The sequence below is a fragment of the Bos indicus x Bos taurus genome, chromosome 13 (genome assembly GCF_003369695.1).
Source record: "Bos indicus x Bos taurus breed Angus x Brahman F1 hybrid chromosome 13, Bos_hybrid_MaternalHap_v2.0, whole genome shotgun sequence".
Classification (NCBI taxonomy): Eukaryota; Metazoa; Chordata; class Mammalia; order Artiodactyla; family Bovidae; genus Bos; species Bos indicus x Bos taurus.
In genome coordinates this window covers 1815138-1835396 of record NC_040088.1, presented here as the reverse complement: position 1 = coordinate 1835396, position 20259 = coordinate 1815138, and the positions used below count along the sequence as shown (strand labels likewise).

Genomic DNA, 20259 nt, shown 5'->3' with positions numbered 1-20259 from the left:
TTACTGCATGAATTCCTAAACACACAGTCACTCATTCATGTGTGTGTGAGTGTGTGTGTGTGTGTGCTGAATTACTCACTCATGTCTGACTCTTTGTGACTCTATGGACTGTAGCCCACCAGGGTCCTTTGTCCATGGGATTCTCCAGGCAAGAACACTGGAGTGGCTGCCATTTCCTCCTCCAGGGGATCGTCCCAACCCAGGGATTGAACCCTCGTCTCCTGCGTTGCAGGCGGATTCTTTACCATTGAGCCACCAGGGAAGCCCACTCACTCATACGCATGTTTATTTATTCATTAGCTAGTGGCTGTCAGGGGGGTCCCTGATGGCTCAGATGTAAAGAATCCACCTGCCAATGAGTAAATCACCACATGATCACAGAGGTTGAAAAGTGAAAGTGAAGTTGCTCAGTCGTGTCTGACTCTTTGAGACCCCACGGACTATACAGTCTGTGGAATTCTCCAGGCCAGAACACTGGAGTGGGTAGCCTTTCCCTTCTCCAGGGGATCTTCCCAACCCAGGGATCAAACCCAGGTCTCCTGCATCGCAGGTGGATTCTTTACCAGCTGAGCCACCAGGGATGTTGGACTGTTCTTTACCCCTCACTGTTCTTGTCCTCAAGGGAAATCTCCAACTTTTCCTTTTAAGTTTTAGAACTGGGAGCCTGGCACGGATGTTGCAGGTTTTGGAGGGCACTCATGCACAGACAGCTATGAAATGAGCTCCTTATTGCTTTGTGACAGAATCTAAATTAAGCTGGGACGTGTCTGGACAATTTTGTAGCTTACATGTCAATTCAAATAGAATTTCCCCACCCACCTCCACATGCTCGACATTCTATCCTTGTATCTTCCTCATGCACTTTTCATACTGGTAGTTACATAGTCTTTTATGATTTTTATGTGTTCTTGTTATAGCTATTAAAGCTGCATATTTAATAACACCTTCTAATATACTGTATAACGTATTTATATATTTTGAACATGGTCTGTCTCCCATTACTAGCTGAGACCTGGGTTTGATCCCTGTGTCAGGAAGATCCCCTGGAGAAGGGAATGGCAACCCACTCCAGTGTTCTTGCCTGGAGAATCCCGTGGACAGAGGAGCCTTGCGAGCTACAGTCCGTGGGGTCACAAAGAGTTGGATGCCACTGAGTGACTAACACTTTCACTTTTTCACTTCAAGCTGCATAAGGACAAGGAATTTTGTTTATTTTTTCAGGGCTGTAGCCCCCCTGCCTACCACTTGCCCATCTCGATCAGTTCTAGAGGCTTCACTGGCAACTCCAGCCAGACACAGCCTCTTCCTCGCCAGGACCCTCCGGTGGTCTCAGGGCTGAGCTCCAGGCGCCCTGGTTGTGGTGATCTGTGTGTGCCAACTGTAGGCTCCCTGAAGCAAAGCGCCTGGTCGGATTCATCCTTCTTGTTGCAGTAGCATCTACAATGGGACAGATCGCAAACAAAGGCGCGCACAGACCCCTTCGTTTACATCTGCTAGAACGGAGCCTGGGTGTGGCGAAGGCCATCTACCTGGAGGGCCTGACAGGTAGGCACACAGACGAGGCAGGCAGGGGCCTGCGTGTGCCCTTGACAAAGCCTGTGAGCTAAAGGGTCCGAGTCGGATCAGTACCAGCAGTGGCCAGCACGCAGGAATGGAGGCTGAGGGTCACCAGGACTCTGCTTTTACCAGCAAGAGCGAAATAAAAACTCGATGATTATTATTATTTTAACTTTTTACTTTATATAGAATATAGAAGGTTAACAATATTGTGATCGTTTTAGGTGTGCAGCAAAGCGATTCCGGTCACTCATCTCTTCTTTTTCAAATTCCTTGCCCATTCAGGTTGCTACGCAGTACCGAGAAGAGCTCTCTGCGCTGCGGCGGTGATTGGGTGGCCTCGGCCTGCGGTGGCGTGGAGCGAGGTTTGGGGTCCCAGCCAGAGATGGAGGCTGGTGGCTGTGGTGAAGGCACCAGTTCCTAGACCAGTGGTCAGTGACGAGGGCCCTGGACATTCGGCTTTGCAGAGAGGAATCTCTACAAAGACGGAAAGCAGAGAAGCAAGTCAAGTATTTATTAGGAGGGAAGAGAGTACATTCTGTGTGGACAGATGCAGGGGAGCTTCCGCGAGTCACGCCCTCGTGGTGGTTTGAGTCCCTTTCAGGGGGCACTTCTTCCAGGTTTGGCCAGTCATCTTGGTTTGCCTGGTTCACAGTTCACGTTTGGTATATCTCAGGATCCTCCCACCTGTGCGCAGGCATCTCTTGGCCAAGATGGATTTTACTGAACAGTGTATGGGTAGAGAACATCCCTTGACTGACCCCTTGGCCTCCGAGGAGCTTCTCTGCGCATGTGTGGTGGGCCAGGTCTCCTGACCTGGAGAAGGAGAAATATGTGGTCTCGGCAGGCCCCCTCCCTTCCCTGTCCTGCTATTCTTATCTCGGCATTTCAGACCACAGGGAGTGAAGCTCCAACTGCTTTACCCCGGGGGCCCATCTTCCTCCTGCATCAGCAGGGCCTTGCTGGTTATCCATTTTAAATCCAGCCGTGTGTCCCTGTCCATCCCAAACTCCTAACTACCTCTTCCTCTCATCCTTCCTCCACTAACCATAAGTTAGTTCTCTAAGTCTGTGAATCTGTTTCTGTAAAAACTGGAATATTGTTGAGTGAAATCTCCTGTTTCAAATGTTGGCTCAGTTAAAAAAAAAAACACTGTATGGGTCAAAAAAGAACCCCAAACAAAGCATATCTTGCATCCGGTCACTGGGCGGCCAGTTTTCAGTCCAGTATAAGGATGTGTTCCTTCGTCCACTGGGGACAGTATTTTCAAGAGCTTATTAGGATTTTCCTTCCTGACCTAGAGTCTCTGATTGTCCCCATTGGGACCCTAGGTTTCCTTATTTTGTGGGTCCAACTAGATAGGGCCAGTCTCAAGCCAGAAGGAAAAAAAAAACCACAACAGAAACACAGGTAGGAAATACTCACTATCAAGGAGTATAATGGGGAGCCGAGGGGGAAAGGGATGGTGAGAAATGGAAGGAGAAAGACCTCTGAACCAGAGGCGGCCCATTCAGCACCAAGGTTGGGGGCCTGCCCGCTGCCCATCCACCCAGGTTAAGTGACACTCTCCCAAGCCTTGAGACCCTGTCCAACCCCGGTCTGCCCTGGCTCTCTGAACAGCCCTAGCTGATGCGTGATGACTGTTGGCTGCTGACCCAACAGTGCTCCCTTCTTCCTCTTCGTAGTGTTGAGAAGCCCGGGCTAGTTTTGTTTTCAGGAAGCCACATTTCCAGCCTCGAGGAATTCGTCATCACTGTTTAAGGTAATCATTAATCCTGTTGTTTTTGGCCAGTGATTGAAGTGGGTGTAGTGAAAATCGCTCAGTCATGTCTGACTCTTTCCGACCCCAGGGACTGTAGCCTGGCAGGCTCCTCTGTCCATGGGATTCTCCAGGCAAGAATACTGGAGTGGGTTGCCCTTCCCTTCTCCGGGGGATCTTCCTGACCCAGGGATTGAACCCTGGTCTCCTGCATCACAGGCAGATTCTTTACTGTCTGAGCCACCAGGGAAGCCCAGAGTGGGTGTAAGGCAGACATAAAGAAAGGGGGCTGGGAGAGTCTGGGAAATACCTCTCTCCTGGAGAGCGAGAGAAGGCAAGACGGAGAGCGAGAGAAGGCAAGATGGAGAGCGAGAGAAGGCAAGACAGAGAGCGAGAAAGCACAGGACAGCAAGTCAGAGGAGGCCGGAGCACAGAGCTGCTCGCGGACCCCTTTCCTCTCTGCCTTTGCACCTCTCAGGTGAAGACTTGATGCCTGAGGGTGCAACTGTTGCAGGAAGGGGGCCCTCTTCCAGGGCCCGAAAGTGGGCTCTTGTCTAATGCTTGGAAAAGAAGTGTCCGAGGAGACACACGAGCTGACAGAGTAAGAGACTTTATGGGGAAGGGGCACCCGGGCAGAGAGCAGGAGGGTGAGGGGACCCAGGAGGACCGCTCTGCCATGCGGAAAGGTCAAGGACTGACAGAACATCCGGCTGGGAGCCGTGACTTCTGCTTCTGTCTGAATGTTTGGGGCCCTCACCCCCAAATTCACACTTTGAAATCCTAGGGCTCCTTGCGACGTGCTAAGAGGCGGGGTCTTGGGGGCGCAGCCCTCAGGAGGGCGGAGCCTCCGTGGAAGGGCTAGGCGCTCCTGTAAGGGACACCAGCGCGCTCCGCCCCCTTCCTCCCTGGGGGGGCACGGTGGAGGTGCTGGCTGTGAACCCGGAGGGCGGCCCTCAGCTGAGAACGCTGGTGTCCTGCTCTCAGACTTCCAGACTCCAGAGTGGTGAGACAGCTTCCTGTTGTTTATAAGCCGCCCTGTCTGGTGCGTTTTATTACAGAGGCCTGAACACAGGAAGAGGGTGACTCTGAGCTGCTGATCTAGCCCAGGCATTCCCTTCCTCCGTAAGAGACTGCCCCCCGCAAGTAATGCTTCCCATTCTAAATGCTGTTCACTCACTCAGTTGTGTCCCATTTTTTTCGACCCCATGGACTGCAGCATGCCAGGCCTCCCTGTCCATCACCATCTCCCCAAGCTTGCTCAAACTCATGTCCATTGAGTCAGTGGTGCCATCCAACCATCTCATCCTCTGTCGTCCCCTTCTTCTTCTGCCTTCAGTCTTTCCCACCATCACAGTCTTCTCCAATGAGTCAGTTCTTTGGATCAGGTGGCCAAAGTATTGGAGCTTCAGCATTAATCCTTCCAATGAATATTCAGAGTTGATTTCCTTTAAGATTGACTGGTTTGGTCTCCTTGCAGTGCAAGGGACTCTCAAGAGTCTTCTCTAGCATCACAGTTCAAAAGCATCAATTCTTTGGCGCTCAGTCTTCTTTATGGTCCAACTCACATATCCGTATATGACTACTGGAAAAACCATAGCTTTGACTATATGGACCTTTGTTGGCAAAGTGATGTCTCTGCTTTTTAATACGCTGTTTAGCTTTGTCATAGCTTTTCTTCCAAGGAGCAGGCATCTTAATTTCATGGCTGCAGTCACTGTCCGCAATGATTTTGAAGCCCAAGAAAATGAAGTCAGTTTCCATCTTCTCCTCACTTTCAATGGCCACCTCCAGAGAGCCCCTTCTGACCATCGTTCCTGCTCGTCTCTGTCTCAGCCCTGCACTTGTTCCGCCCTTCTGCACCATCTGTGATGACTTTGCTTTCTTTTTTGAGGTGGACCATTTTTAAAGTCTTTATTGAATTTGTTACAATATTGCTTCTGCTTTATGTTTTGGTTTGAGGCATGTGGGATTTTAGCTGCCCGACCAGGGATCAAACCCCAAACCTCTCGCATCGGAAGGCAAAGTCTTAACCACTGGACCACCAGAGGAGTCCTGATACTGCACTTGTATCTTTTATCTCCCCCTCCACTGTTTCTGGAGCACCTTTAAATGTTGCTAATGAACTTTGACATGAATGAGTGTCGTTGATGGAGAGTCCAATACAGGACAGATCCTGTGAAGAGATTTAACACTGAAAAAACAAAAACTTCATTCAACAAATATATGCTGAGTGCGTATGAGCTGTGCACGGGGTGGACCCAGTGCAAAGAGTTTGGATCTGGAGCTGGGACCGCGACAGAGGGGCAGGGCATGTGGGGCTGAGTGCTGCGGTGGGGAAGCAGGGCTGCTGTAGGGCATCCTCGTCCCCTTCTCCCCCTGGATGAGGGCATGGCAGCCTGCTCCAGTGTTCTTGCCTGGAGAATTTCGCCGACAGAGGAGCCTGGCGGCTACAGTCCATGGGGTTGCAAAGAGCTGGACACAACTGAAGCAACTTAGCCCAAATCCCCATTTCCCAAAGAGGAAACTGGGGCTATGAGAAATGACACTCGTCCAGAGCAATTCTCAAACTTGTCCCTGAGATTTTTTCAGGGGGTCTCCAGAGGGCCTCCTTTTTCTAACTTCATATCTATGTGAGATCAGGTTTTCTTCATCTGTGTCAATTAAACAACATATTGCTAGGAAGTGAGTAAAGAGGCAGGTGTGAGAACCTAAGCTTTCATTGCCAACTGTTAAAGAGATTTGCAAGAATGTATAACTATGACAGTCTTCTCAAGATTTTTTTTTCTCTTGGAAACTATGTTTCTTTTAAAGTGTTGCTTATGATAAATATGGAAGGGATCTTTTATTATTTTAAATTAACAAGTACATTCAAAAATTCTGTTTTAATTTCTAATGTGATAAGTATCGATGAATATGGAACAGAAGTTCTCCGGGGTCGTCAACGACTTTTGAGAGTGTAAAGACCCCAACATCCTCCCCCCCAAAAGGGACAGTGAAGACTCAAGAGGCACACGTGTGCGCGTATACAGTAAGCGCAGAATGAATGAAGCCCGGCAGGGCAGGCCCCTTCCCGCGCGTCGCCCCGCGCTCGTCAGGGAGGCGGCCCCGCGGCTCTGCGCGTCCGGGAGGCCGGTCTCCCGGACCCGCGCCCGCCGCCCCCTGCTGCCCGCCGCCCCCTGCTGCCCGCCGCCCCCTGCTGCCCGCCGCCCCCTGCTGCCCGCCGCCCCCTGCTGCCCGCCGCCCCCTGCTGCCCGCCGCCCCCTGCTGCCCGCCGCCCCCTGCTGCCCGCCGCCCGCGGTTTCTGTCGGCCCACAGGCGTGCCTGCCCCTTTAATTGGCGCGTACCAAGTCCTTCCCGGCTGCAGGTCCCCCCGAGCCCGGGCGCGAGGAGCCGCCGGCCGGAGGCCCGCGCGGGGGGATGTGGAGCCGGCGCTGCGTCCGCCGCGGGTCCGGGCCGAGGGCGAGCGAGGGCGGGCGCGGGGCCGCGGGTCCGCTCGGCCGCCCTCCCCGCCTCGCGCCGTAGCGCAGTCCCAAGATGGCGGCCACCATGAAGAAGGCGGTGAGAGGGCTCGGCGGGCGGCGCGGGCCGGGGGCGGCCGGGGGCGGCGGCCGGGGGCCTCGGCGGGCGGGCGGCCGGGGGCCCGGGGCCGGGGGAGGTCGGGGCGCCGGGGATCGGCGGGCGGGCGGCCGGGGCCGGGGGCCGGGGGAGGTCGGGGCGCCGGGGATCGGCGGGCGGGCGGCCGGGGCCGGGGGCCGGGGGAGGTCGGGGCGCCGGGGATCGGCGGGCGGGCGGCCGGGGCCGGGGCCGGGGGACAAGCAGGGGCTCGGCGGGCGCCGGGGCCGGGGGTCGGAGTGGAGGGCCGGCGCAGGCAGCCGGGTTGGGGGCTCGGCGGCCGGGGCGGCTCCCTGCGCCGCGGGGTCCCCAGGCCCGGCCGCCCGCCCTGGAGGACCAGGGTCCGCCCGACGGCGCCGAGGGCCCTGGAGAGGCCGGGGCCCCGCCTCGGGCTGTGGCCGGCGGGGCCGACTGCGGCCGGCGTGCAGCCAACCCTTGCGGCTTCACGCGGGGCCGCCGTCGTCCGCCGTCGCCCGGGGAGCCGAGGCCCAGGGCCGGTCGGCGCGCAGGGCCGGAGCCCGCAGCCCTGGCGCCCGTCCTCGCCCCGCAGGCCGGGCCGCCCGCGTGTCCCCTCTGCTCCCTCCAGTCTAGCCGGGGACGGACGGAGAAACAGAGCCGTCAGCGGCTTCCCGGTGACTCAGCTAATAAGCAGAACCCGAGTGCACGCCCAGGTTTAATTTAGTCTTTCCCCAAAGCCCACCTTTTATCCCACTAAGCAAACAAAGCGCCTGTTCAGGGCTTATCGCTCGGTCAGTCTACCGATGCTTGATACCGCATAGAAAGAAACGAACACGGAGAGGGGCAAGGCAGTGAGAGCATCTGATGTACTGAGGCGGTACTGTGCGCCGGTCTAAGCACATTCCACACGCTTTTTTAATCTCCTACTCCTTTTAGGGTCATGCTGCGTTTGTTTTTATTTTCCAAGTGAAGAACCTGAACCACAGACGCAAAGTTAGGGTTGAAATAAGTAAAGATGGAAGTTCTGCCTCCAGAGTCTGTGTTTAACTTCCATGGTGTCTGATGAGAGTCCGCTGCTGAAGGCATTGGCTCCGTAGGTTTTGTCTGCTTGCTTCAGTCCACTTCTGAGACCGCATGGTAATGTGCTTCGATTGCTTTCGGCTCCACACCGCCTCACACCTTTAGCCACCTGCTCTTGGTGTAGGGTGACCAATCTCTTCAGGGTTGCCCGAGACGGAGGGGTTGCTGAATCTGGGACAGCTCCAGGCAAACCAAGACGAGTCACTCGCTCTACTGGTCTGTCATCCACAAATTCTTGTTGGGCTCCAGAGTAGAGTTTAGGGCTTGGTGATTGAGAAGCTGAGCGAGATTCATCTGGCCTGTTTCCTGTTTATATTGAGCTCTCTGTCACTTATGACCTTTAACTCCACGGAAGATGGTAGTTGCAGTTCACCCTCTTTTGACAGATGTAGAAACTGAAGCACAAAAAATAAGCAAACATCGAGGAAATGGTCAAAGGATGATTTGAGCCCTGGGCTTGATCGCAGAAGTTCTGATGAACAGCATTTTCCTTTCATTCATTTAACAGACTTTTTGAGTGTGGTCAGTGGCCTGGTTTCTGTTTTAGGTGACGGAGATAAGACTGATTAGCAGTAATGAAGTTCCTTTTTTCAGTTGGCCCTGGGGGGTTTCGTTGCTGAGCGGGCTTTTCTCTAGTTGCAGAGAACAGGGGCTGCTCTCTGTTGCAGCGCGTGGGCTTCTCATTGCCGTGGCTTCTTTCTTGTTGTGGAACACGTGCTCTAGAATGTTGGGCTTCAGTAGTCGCGCCCTGTGGTCTCAGTGGTTTTGGCTCCTGGGCTCCAGAGCACAGGCTCAGAAGTTGTGGCAAACGGGCTTAGTTGCTTCGAGGCATGTGGGATCTTCCTAGACCAGGGATCGAGCCTGTGTCTCCTGCATTGGCAGGCCGATTCTTTACCAATGAGCCACCTGGGAAGGCCTAGTAATGAAGTTTTTATCTCCTTTTCCCCGTAGCTTTGTAGAACTGACACCCTTGGGGAGAAGCAGGTGTTAATCAGCAGTTACACAGAAAGCTGTTAAATTTGCAACTCTGAGCAGAACTATGAAAGAAAGGGGCTTGTGAAGTGACGGCTGGAATAGGTGTGTCTTGAGGTCAGAGAAGGCTTTCCTGAGAAGATGTGGTCTGTCGGATTCTGTGAGGAGGGCAAGAGGAGGTTGGGAGTGCCTCCTGCAGAGGCCTGGGTGCATTCAGTGAAAGGATGGCCAGGAGGGAGGGCATTGGGCGGGAGCAGGCTGAGCCGTGATGGCAGAGGGCTCTTGGAGGGGAAGGTGGCAGCCCACACACAGGCTCTTCGTCTCAGGAAGGCTCTCACAGGCGCAGCATCTTCCTGTAGGTGTTTCTGGCACCGTGGACAGTTTCTAAGAGGCTAGCGACATGTGCGTCTTCCTCTCTGCTGACTCTCGGAGAAGACAGATGCGTGCCACGTGGGTGAGAGCAAAATATCGTAGGACGGCCCTCGGAGTTTAAGAAGAGCTCTTTGCAGTCTGGAGTGCTTTACACTGAGTATTTGTAACATCCACTGGGTCATGACTTTTTATGGTGAGAAGTTAAGATGAGATGACGATTCGGTCTTAACATCTCCGAAGTTCTCCTTTCTCAGACCTGGTTCTTGGCCTGGGTGGGGGCTACAGTCTGATTTTTGTTTATACATCCTGAGGACAAATGTCTCCTCCTCAGAGAAGCCACCTTTGACATTTCAAAGAAGCCCTCCAACACTTCCACCCCTTAAACTGTTTTGCTTTCACCATCACACGTATCACTGTCTAGCAAAAATCTTGCTTTTTACCTAGTTCCTCTAGTACAATGTAAGCTTGCCAGTACTCACAACGGGGGACTCACATTACCCTGTTGCTAAGTCATGTTCGTCTCTTTGAGACCCCATGGACTGTAGCCCACCAGGCTCCTCTGCCCATGGGATTTCCCAGGCAAGAATACCGGAGTGGATTGCCATTTCCTACTCCAGGGGATCTTCCTGACCCAGGGATGGAACCCAGGTCTGCTTTGGCAGGTGGATTCTTTACCACTGAGGCTCCAGGGAAACCCTCCTTGCTCTTAGGAAATGCTGAATTAATTAATGACTGTTCATATGAAAGATGGAAAAAAAAAATTTTGTATTCTAAAAACTGGATAGATAACCTTTAATAAACAAAAATTAAAGCAGATTAAAATTAGCCAGAGTTTCCCTCTAGGACTTCTGGAACCCTAGGGGCCGAGCTGTGAGTTCAGCCTGCTGGTGATAGGTCCCAGACTCAGTGCGAGCATGACTGAGGATGGGTCCCTTCTTCCCGGGATCCCAGGAGAGGCTGATGCTCCTGGCAAGGGTGCAAGGGGATTTTAATTTTCACCTGAAATCTTGAGCAGTCACATTTCTCTTAGGCCCAGCAGGATTTCCTTCTAGATCTGGGTCTGTTTTTTGTAATGATTTTTGGCAAACATTGTTCAGAAAATAAAGCACTTAGCTGTCACTTATGGACAGGTGACTCCATCCCCAGGCCTTCTGCTAGGTGCTCATTATTAGCACTTCTGGAAGGTGGGCATTTTACAGATGACAAAGCTGAGGTGGCTTCAGAGAACTGAAAAGGGCGCCCATGGTTTGTGTCTGTTGGTTTTGCATCCACTCTTGCTCTTTCTGCCACTCTGTGCTGCCTCCAATACTAGGAAAGTCTCCTTCCTCCTTGAGTTATTTTGGCTTTGTGAACGGTAGTAACTACATCTGGCTTTTCTCCTAACCTTTCAGGGCATGAGTCCTTTTAAGAACGGATGAAAGCCACGAAGACCCTTCCACAAGAATGCACACATAACATACCGCATGTCATACACGGTGCCGGGGAGTACATGGGCCTCTCGCAGTCTGCACTCCCAGTTTAGAATTACTCCCTCCCTGCCAAAACGGGGCCTCCAGCAGCAGAGGAGTATTCTGGATCAGTGAGATGAAAACAGAAGCTGCAGTCAGGGAAGCTGCTGACTTGTCTCTTTCCACCGTGGGTCAGGCAGCAGGTGCTGGCCTCACAGCCGGGCTTCAGCCCTTAACCCCACGGAGAAAGCCACCGTTACAGAAGTGAACGCTTGGGTCCAGTGTGCTGGGGGCTGCTGTTCGGTGAGGCTACAGCAGGAACCACCTGCTTTGGGAAGACAGAAGGCAGGTGGCCAGACTCTGAAGCTTTTCAGAAAGCCCTCGTCAGTGAGTCTGAGCGAACCTGCTTCAGATGCAGCCTCAGAAAGTGTGTTAAGCCTCAGCTGTGTTCCAGGTGAACCCTGTGCGGGGTTTCCCGGGGATTAGCCTGTGAAAGCCTTCCCGTGACAGGTGATCTGTAAATACATGTTCAGGCTTTTAAAGATTCAGTATTTAAATTCAGCAGGAGCGGAGAGTCTAGAATTCTCTGTTCCCTGTTGGCTTAGAGAGTTAAAACTTGTTTGTTTGTTTTTAATTTAAATTTATTTATTTTTAATTGGAAGATAATTGCTTTACAATATTGTGATGGTTTCTGCGATTCATCAACATGAATCACCCACAGGTACACACATGTCTCCTCCTGCTTGAAACCTCCTTCCCCCCTCCCATCCCATCCCACCCCTCTAGGTTGTCACAGAGCCCCGGGTGTGAGCTCCCTGCGTCACACAGCAAATTCCCTCTGGCTGTCTAATTGTATACACGGTAGGGAGTTGAGACTTCTTCTGCGGGGAGATGACTTGAATGCCAACATATCTGTGTATGGACTTCGTTTTAGCTTCTATATTGTATAGCTCAGTGTTTCCCAACCTCCGTATTCATAAAAGTTATGCACCAGGTTGAACATTCAAAGCTATATGTATATCCCATTGTAAAGGACTTTTTTCCAAGATATCTACTTGGTCTCTGAAGAGGCTGATGCGTGTTTACTGGGCGATGGGAGCCTGGGTCAGGGGAGGGCTGAGTTCTAGGAGTCGGCGTGTCTGTCCTGACCGCTAAGCTCCCTACTGCTTGAGACAACAGGTTGCCTGTCAAATGAAAGAAATAAAATTCACTGGTCATAAGAGACCAGGTGAAAAGACAGGGTGTGGCATGCTTATTGTGAACTATCACTGTTCCTGGAAACAGAGCCCCAGTGGTCCTCGTTGAAGCCAAGTCTCTTTCCTCCTTTAAGGTGTAGCCATGTGCCTGGTTCCTGTCTGTTAAGTGAGGGGAACTCTAAGCACTAAAAACCTGTTATTTAACAGATTGTTTAAAAATATGTGGTCCCTCATTAATCACCTGACTATCCTCCAATATAAAATAAAATTAAAACTTTTTATTTAATAAAATTAAAAAAGAGAGACAAGTGAAAAGGGGAAGGAAGCAAAACCAAACATGTTCCCTTTGAAGCTCTAAAGCCACGGACTTCCTGCTCCTTCTAGATGCGTGTGATGCATGTTTAAAACACGCACTTATACACACACTTCTGCCTTTAATTTCTGAGTGCTCGCGGGTCTCTCCGGCTCTGGAGCCAGACTGCTGGGGTCAACACCGAGCCCTGCCGCTTGCTCACTGTGTGGCTTTGGGCAGATTCCTGGACCTCTCTGCGCCACGCTTTCTGTAGAATGGTGGTGCTAATGATCCTGTTACTAAGGCCGACTGGAGGATCGGCAGTGCTAATCAAGTACTTAGAAAGCCCTTGGTACACAGTGAGTGCTCAGGACATGTTGCTGTTCAGTCACTCAGTCCTGTCTGACTCTGCCACCCCATGGACTCACCAGGCTCCTCTATCCATGGGATTTCCCAGGCAAGAAGAATGCCATTTCCTTCTCCAGTAAACGTTAGCTGTTACTAATATGATTTCATACTTTGTCATGTAAGCTGTTTAATTTTATTTACCGATTTAACCACATGAATCACATCTGTTCAGTTCAGTCGCTCAGTTGTGACTCTTTGCAACCCCATGGACTGCAGCATGCCAGGCCTCCCTGTCCATCACCAACTCCTGGAGTTTACTCAGACTCATGTCCGTTGAGTCGGTGACACCATCCAACCATCTCATCCTCTGTCGTCCCCTTCTCCTCCCACCTTCAGTCTTTCCCAGCATCAGGGTCTTTTCCAGTGAGTCAGTTCTTTGCATCAGGTGGCCAAAGTATTGGAGTTTCAGCTTCAGCATCACTCCTTCCAATGAATATTAAGGGTTGATTTCCTTTAGGATTCACTGGTTGAATCTCCTTGCAGTCCAAGGGACTCTCAAGAGTCTTCTCCAACACCACAGTTCAAAAGCATCAATTCTTTGGCACTCAGCTTTCTTTATAGTCCAACTCTCAACCACTGGAAAAACCATAGCCTTGACTAGACGGACCTTTGTTGACAAAGTAATGTCTCTGCTTTTTAATTTGCTGTCTAGGTTGGTCATAACTTTCCTTCCAAGGAGTAAGCGTCTTTTAATTTCATGGCTGCAGTCACCATCTGCAGTGATTTTGGAGTTCAAAAAAATAAAGTCTGACACTGTTTCCCCATCTATTTCCCATGAAGTGATGGGACCAGCTGCCATGATCTTTGTTTTCTGAATGTTGAGCTTTAAGCCAACTTTTTCACTCTCCTCTTTCACTTTCATCAAGAGGCTTTTGAGTTCCTCTTCACTTCTGCCATAAGGGTGGTGTCATCTGCATATCTGAGGTTATTGATATTTCTCCCGGCAATCTTGATTCCAGCTTGTGCTTCTTCCAGCCCAGCATTTCTCATGATGTACTCTGCGTACAAGTTAAATAAGCAGGGTGACAATATACAGCCTTGACGTATTCCTTTCCCTATTTGGAACCAGTCTGTTGTTCCATGTCCAGTTCTAACTGTTGCTTCCTGACCTGCATACAGATTTCTCAGGAAGCAGGTCAGGTGGTCTGGTATTCCCATCTCTTTCAGAATTTTCCAAAGTTTGTTGTGATCCACACAGTCAAAGGCTTTGGCATAGTCAGTAAAGCAGAAATAGATGTTTTTCTGGAACTCTCTTGCTTTTTCCATGATCCCACAGATGTTGGCAATTTGATCTGTGGTTCCTCTGCCTTTTCTAAAACATCTGGAAGTTCACGGTTCACATATTGCTGAAGCCTGGCTTGAAGAATTTTGAGCATTACTTTACTAGCGTGTGAGATGAGTGCAATTGTGTGGTAGTTTGTGCATTCTTTGGCATTGCCTTTCTTTAGGATTGGCCTGGAGAAGGAAATGGCACCCCACTCCAGTACTCTTGCCTGGAAAATCCCATGGACGGAGAAGCCTGGTAGGCTACAGTTGATGGGGTCACAAAAGTTGGACATGACTGAGTGACTTCACTTCACTTCTTTGAGATTGGAATGAAAACTGACCCTTTCCAGTCATGTGGCTGAGTTCTCCAAATTTGCTGCCATATTGAGTTCAGCACTTTCACAGCATAATCTTTTAGGATTTGAAATAACTCAACTGGAATTCTATCACCTCCACTAGCTTTGTTCGTAGTGATGCTTTCTAAGGCCCAGTTGACTTCTCATTCCAGGATTTCTGGCTATAGGTGAGTGATCACACCATGGTGATTATCTGGGTCGTGAAGATCTTTTTTGTGTAGTTCTTCTGTGTATTCTTGCCACCTCTTAATATCTTTTGCTTCTGTTAGGTCCATACCATTTCTGTTCTTTATTGAGCCCATCTTTGCATGAAATGTTCCCTTGGTATCTCTCATTTTTTGGAAAAGATCTCTAGTCTTTCCCATTCTGTTGTTTTCCTCTATTTCTTTTCATTGATCACTGAGGAAGGCTTTCTTACCTCTCCTTGCTGTACTTTGGAACTCGGCATTCAGTTTTTTTCATTTTACGGTGAATTACACCTTATTCACAGAGAAGGCAATGGCACCCCACTCCAGTACTCTTGCCTGGAAAATCCCAGGGACAGGGGAGCCTGGTGGGCTGCCGTCTATGGGGTCGCACAGAGTGGGACACGACTGAAGCGACTCAGCAGCAGCAGCAGCACCTTATTCACAGTGAAGCCACGTAAGTGCCACGCTGAAGCGAACGTAAACCTTCTCTGTGCGGCTGCGGTCACTGAGATGCATTGTGGCCTCCTGCCAGTGCACCAGCTGGGTTAGAAATTGCGGGAGTGAGCGAGCTCAGCCTGGCACTCTGTGACAGCCTGGAGGCGGGGTGGGGAGGTGGGGGAGAGGTTCATGGGGAGGGACCCCTGCATACTTGGGGCTGATTCAAGTTGTACAGCAGAAAGCAGCACGACCATGTAAAGCAGTTGTTCAGCCACTAAAGCGTGTCCGACTCTGCCACCCCACGAACTGCAGCATGCCAGGCTTCCCTGTCCTTCAGCTATCTCCCAGAGTTTGCTCAGACTCTTGTCCATTGAGATTGTTGGAACCATCTCATCTTCTGTTGTCCCCTTCTCTTGCCCTCAATCTTTCCCAGCATCAGGGTCTTTTCTATTGAGTCAGCTCTTCGCATCAGGTGGCCAACGTAAAGCAAGTATCTTCCAATTAAAAATAAATTCTAAGAAATTATGGAAGTGGTCAAACTTCCGATAGCCTCAATAAGCTTGAGCAAGTTTTAGCTCTTAGAGAATAAACTAGTCTGAGGCATTTACCAAAATCAACTAGCACATCGCTTTTGCTCCCTGGATTATCTTGAAAGAATGTTCCAGCTTGAGAAATTCTGCTCCAGGTCAAAAGGTGACTAACTTGATCCAGGATTTATTCTCAATTGTTGTTTATATTTGAAATGTTTTTGCTGATTAGGCATTCCATAGCATATCAGGTGGAGAAGGCGATGGCACCCCACTCCAGTACTCTTGCCTGGAAAATCCCATGGATGGAGGAGCCTGGTGGGCTGTAGTCCATGGGGTCGCGAAGAGTCGGACGCGACTGAGCAACTTTCCTTTCACTTTTCACTTTCATTCATTGGAGAAGGAAATGGCGACCCACTCCAGTGTTCTTGCCTGGAGAATCCCAGGGACGGGGGAGCCTGGTGGGCTGCCGTCTATGGGGTCGCACAGAGTTGGACACCACTGAAGCGACTCAGCAGCAGCAGCATGTCAGGAGAGGCTCTGGGTCTAATGAGGAATCTTCAGCTCGGTAGGGTCTGTGTCTGTGACAGTCTCTACCTCATGTGATCCTGGACTCTGAGGACAAGCAGTTTATCGAGGTGTTTCAGAGTTATGCTAAAAGCTAACCTCTAACCTCTCCATTCAGATTAATTCTACAAAACATTTCAATGTTTTCTCAGGCTGCAGAAGATGTCAATGTTACTTTTGAGGATCAACAAAAGATAAACAAATTTGCACGGAATACAAGTAGAATCACAGAGCTGAAGGAAGAAATAGAAGTAAAAAAGGTATTGAAACTGGATGTTATTTAAGAAACATGAAAGCTCTTCCCGCCGTGGATGTTCATAACTGAACTCAGTCATGTGTGACGGTAACGCTCTTGGGTTCCCCATTGTGCGTCATGTAATACACTCCAGTTAGTTTAAGCAGAAGATGTTAGTTGAGGGAGGTGGGTGTGGGCCGATTGTTGAGGGGCGTGCCCTCTGGCTGAGGGTCGAGGAGCAGCTCCCAGAGCCTCGGCGCAGAGGCCTGGGCCGGTGATGGGGCTGCTGCTTCACCGCTGACACAGAGCTGGCCGGTGCCCTCCTCGGGAAGGACTCTGCCCCGAAGTCCTTGGAACTCTGGGCCGCTGCCCACCCCTGGCCTGCATGTCAGAGCGCACTTCTCATGGCAGCTCGCCTGGACTGAAGGCCAGGTCAAGTGTCTTTGATTAGGGGAATTTATGTCATTATTTGCTTGCATCAAGCAGAGCTGAGAAAGGTGAGTTTGTGTTCGTGTTTTTATTCTGCTAGTGGAAGGCAGAATTCCCAAGGTGAGAAGCGAAGTAGGAGACCTTCCGAGCGGCCGTGGCTACCCCCACGGTGCACTCCGGGGCCGTGGAGCGGTCTGGGGCTGTCCAGAGGGCAGTGTGCCAGTGGGCTCCTGTGTGCTTCCGTGGGAAGTGCCGTCTAAAAAACGTGAGACCCTCTTATTTTAGTGTGATAATTCCTTTGTGAAAGGGTCTCTTAGAGCGTGGGTGTCCCAAATGACAAGTGGGTTTTACCCTCTATTCGAGAATTTTGAGTGCATTTTTCATTGCTGCTCACTTCTGATATACAGAAACAACTCCAGAATTTAGAAGATGCCTGTGAGGACATCATGCTTGCAGATGACGACTGCTTAATGATACCTTATCAGATTGGCGATGTTTTCATTAGTCATTCTCAAGAAGAAACACAAGAAATGTTAGAAGAAGCCAAGGTATGTTGAAATCTCTCCCTGGAGGGTGAAGTTTACCTCTTAAATTAGGGTTTTATGTCATTATAAAGAATGTGTAATTATAGGTGTAGGGAAAAGAAGGGATGCTAGCTAACATTTCATGGATCCTTCGATGTCCGAGGTCTTCTCTGAATGCTTGTAAACATGATTTTGTTTAATCTCAAGGATGACTCTGTGGCATATTTGTGGGAATCCCAGTTTAGAGTTGAAGAAGAACAGAGTCTTAGGTTATGGGACTCACCCAGAGTGACAAAGGGGATGATCCCTGAGCCCAGAAGCTGTGGCCTAAATTAATAGTTTTCAGAAAGTACAGAATATCGTAAAACAGAAAACGACGACCACTCGTAGCCCCACCACCCAGAGTTAATCGTCCGTGGCAGACAGTTTCATGTATTTCTTTCATGTTCTCTTCCTCTGGGTATTTTTGCGTCACATTTTGGCCAGTTCACATCCTAGTGGGAGTACTTTATTGTTCCACTCAGTGTTCATTTATCCAGCAGGTCTTCTCCAGGAGCCTGTTGGGGCCACATGTGCGTTAAAAGCATCACTTTTGACGGCCGTTCAGTGTCGTGTTAGAGGACTTTGATTCAGCTCACTGTCCTCTCCTTACAGTAATTTGTTTTCACTGTTTTTCTGTAGGAGTATTGTGGTGAACATTCTTATTAAATCTTTGTTCACCTTTAGGAAGTTTCTTTAAGGAAACAATCAGAGAAGTGTAATTACTGGGTCAGAATATGGATTCATTGACAACATTTGGGCTTGTTAAAAATTCAGGTTATTGAGTCCAGCGCCAAGAATTCCTTATTCGTGAGGCCTGGAGGGGCGCCCCGGTGACCTGGGGGCCCCCCCTTTGAGAACCACTGGCTAGATTTCTAACATGTTAACATTGCTGATACTAGACATTCTTCTTTTATTCCAGATGTTAACGGGTATGTGTATTATTTGTGTGATTCCATTTTTTCTTTGTCATATTTAGGAAAAATCCTTTTGACCCTGGCCAGGAAGGGATTTCTGACATTGCATGCATTTTGTGTGGCAAAGCTTCTCTGTCATAAGTGAGACTCATTACGGCTCTTTCAGAGTCTGACTCCAGGGGCCTCATAGTTAGGAAACCTGCCAGATTTTGATAAGTTGTTACTCGTAATTATTGGTGGGAGTGTGAATCTTTATCACTTCCTCTAGTTCCATAGTTATTTTTGTGGGAAGTTGGAAGAGGCTGTGTCAGAAGGCAGGCCCGTGGTAAACTGTTTACCTAAAATGTTTATATATCATTCTTTCTTTATTGGGATATGATCATTTATTTTATCCTACTCTGTTCTTTTAAGTCAGCCGGAACTGAGAAAAGCCTGACTTATTCTATAATAAGCAAATACAGATCATGCCCACATTCAGACTTTTGGTTTAGATTTAATTATCAGTATTATTTAGCTGCCTGTCCAAGTTTAGGAAGTGTTTGACCTAAAATCCTTCCCAGATGTTACTTCATCCTTCATCCACAGATGCTCAGAAATCATCCAATTGAATAGAATCAATTTAAACTAATCTTTTTCTTTTTTGGCAGAAAAATTTGCAAGAAGAAATTGACACCTTAGAATCCAGAGTGGAATCAATTCAGCGGGTGTTAGCAGATTTGAAAGTTCAGTTATATGCAAAATTCGGGAGTAACATAAACCTTGAAGCTGATGAAAGTTAAACATTTTATAAAATTTTTTTTAATTTGTTTAATAAACTTGAATATTGTTTAAAATGATAATTTCCCTTCTTCAAATGAAATGGAAAGCAAAACTTTTTTTAAATTTTTCATTTATTTAACGGAAACTTGCCTATTTTCATGTCTTGCTTATTTATTTTATATTTTTAAAAGAAGACAGTATTCATCTATGTATTTTGCATAACAGTTATATCAACTGTAGGGGCTTCATGTCATGTTATTAAAATCAGTTAAGCAGTCTTTCATGTTTCTGTATTGTCATTTAGAATATTTGTGCCATTTTTACTCCCAAGAAGATTCTAACGGTTACGCGCGTCACGCTGTTCATCTGTGTCTATTTCAGTTGCCGCTTTGAGATGATGAAACCACTGCTTCCATCCCGTGTATGTCTGTCTCTTTTCACTCACTTCCCAGCTGACACTTTGTTGTGTACTAAAACATATGTGTGCTTTATTTAAACATGTGCAGTATATATTACATCTCAGCATATATACTTCTTACATATATTGGTTTAAGAGTCCAGATGACGCAGAAACAAGTTGAGGCATGTGGAGCTTCATACATAGAGCAGAACAACCGAGATGAACCAATAGAGATGTTCAGGTTCTTTTTTTTTTAAATTACATTTTAGACTTTATTTATAATTAACTGCGGTTTATATTGATAATGATGTGGAAGTTAAGCAGCTATGTATTTAAAAATAAGGCTTTTTTCCTTAAAGAGTACATTTACTCCCTACTGCCCTCCCCCAGAAGATAACCCGTTTGGGATTTAGAAGACTTAATTATATTAACTTTCCAGCAGATGGCACTGATATACCAAAACGCCAATGGAGGCCTCATAATGCAAAAATGAGATGTCCAAGATTAACTGTCCAGTTTTAGAGGGAATGTCATTTTTTAATTCTCAAGGCTAAACACTGCATATGTATTTTTTTGTTAAATGTTTAGAAACAGTTCAGCCTTAAAGGTAGAGTGTGTGTGTGTGTGAGTGTGTGTGTGTGAGTGTGTGTGTGAGTCACTCGGTCACTCTTGGCAACCTCATGGATTATAGCCTGCCAGGCTCCTCTGTCCATGGAATTCTCCAGGCAAGAATACTGGATGGGTAGCCATTCTCTTCTCCAGGGGATCTTCCTAACCTAGAGATTAAAGGTGGGTCTCCTGCACTGCAGGCAGATTCTTTCTTTCTTGTTTGAGCCATCAAAGAAGCCCAAAGGTAGAATATATAATTCTAAAGTTCTTCATGACCTAAAGGCATACTTTTAAGTTGCTGCAAGTTTTCTCAAATAGTATATTCAAATCCTAGAAAATGACTGTCACAGG

General features: G+C 48.9%; 1 protein-coding gene across 2 annotated transcripts; it reads left to right on the top strand.

Annotated features, from left to right (window-relative positions):
• The first annotated feature begins 6667 nt into the window (after positions 1 to 6667).
• PFDN4 (prefoldin subunit 4) lies at positions 6668 to 19177 on the top strand. Of its 2 annotated transcripts, none has more exons than XM_027558219.1 (4): positions 6668 to 6874; positions 16149 to 16256; positions 17068 to 17208; positions 18788 to 19177. In XM_027558219.1, the coding sequence occupies exons 1-4, from the start codon at positions 6851 to 6853 to the stop codon at positions 18917 to 18919; spliced, it is 405 nt and encodes a 134-aa protein (XP_027414020.1). In that variant the 5' UTR covers positions 6668 to 6850; the 3' UTR covers positions 18920 to 19177. The 2 variants fall into 2 exon arrangements, with proteins under 2 accessions (XP_027414020.1, XP_027414021.1); XM_027558220.1 differs by lacking the exon at positions 6668 to 6874 and adding an exon at positions 7999 to 8023.
• The last annotated feature ends 1082 nt before the right edge of the window (positions 19178 to 20259 follow it).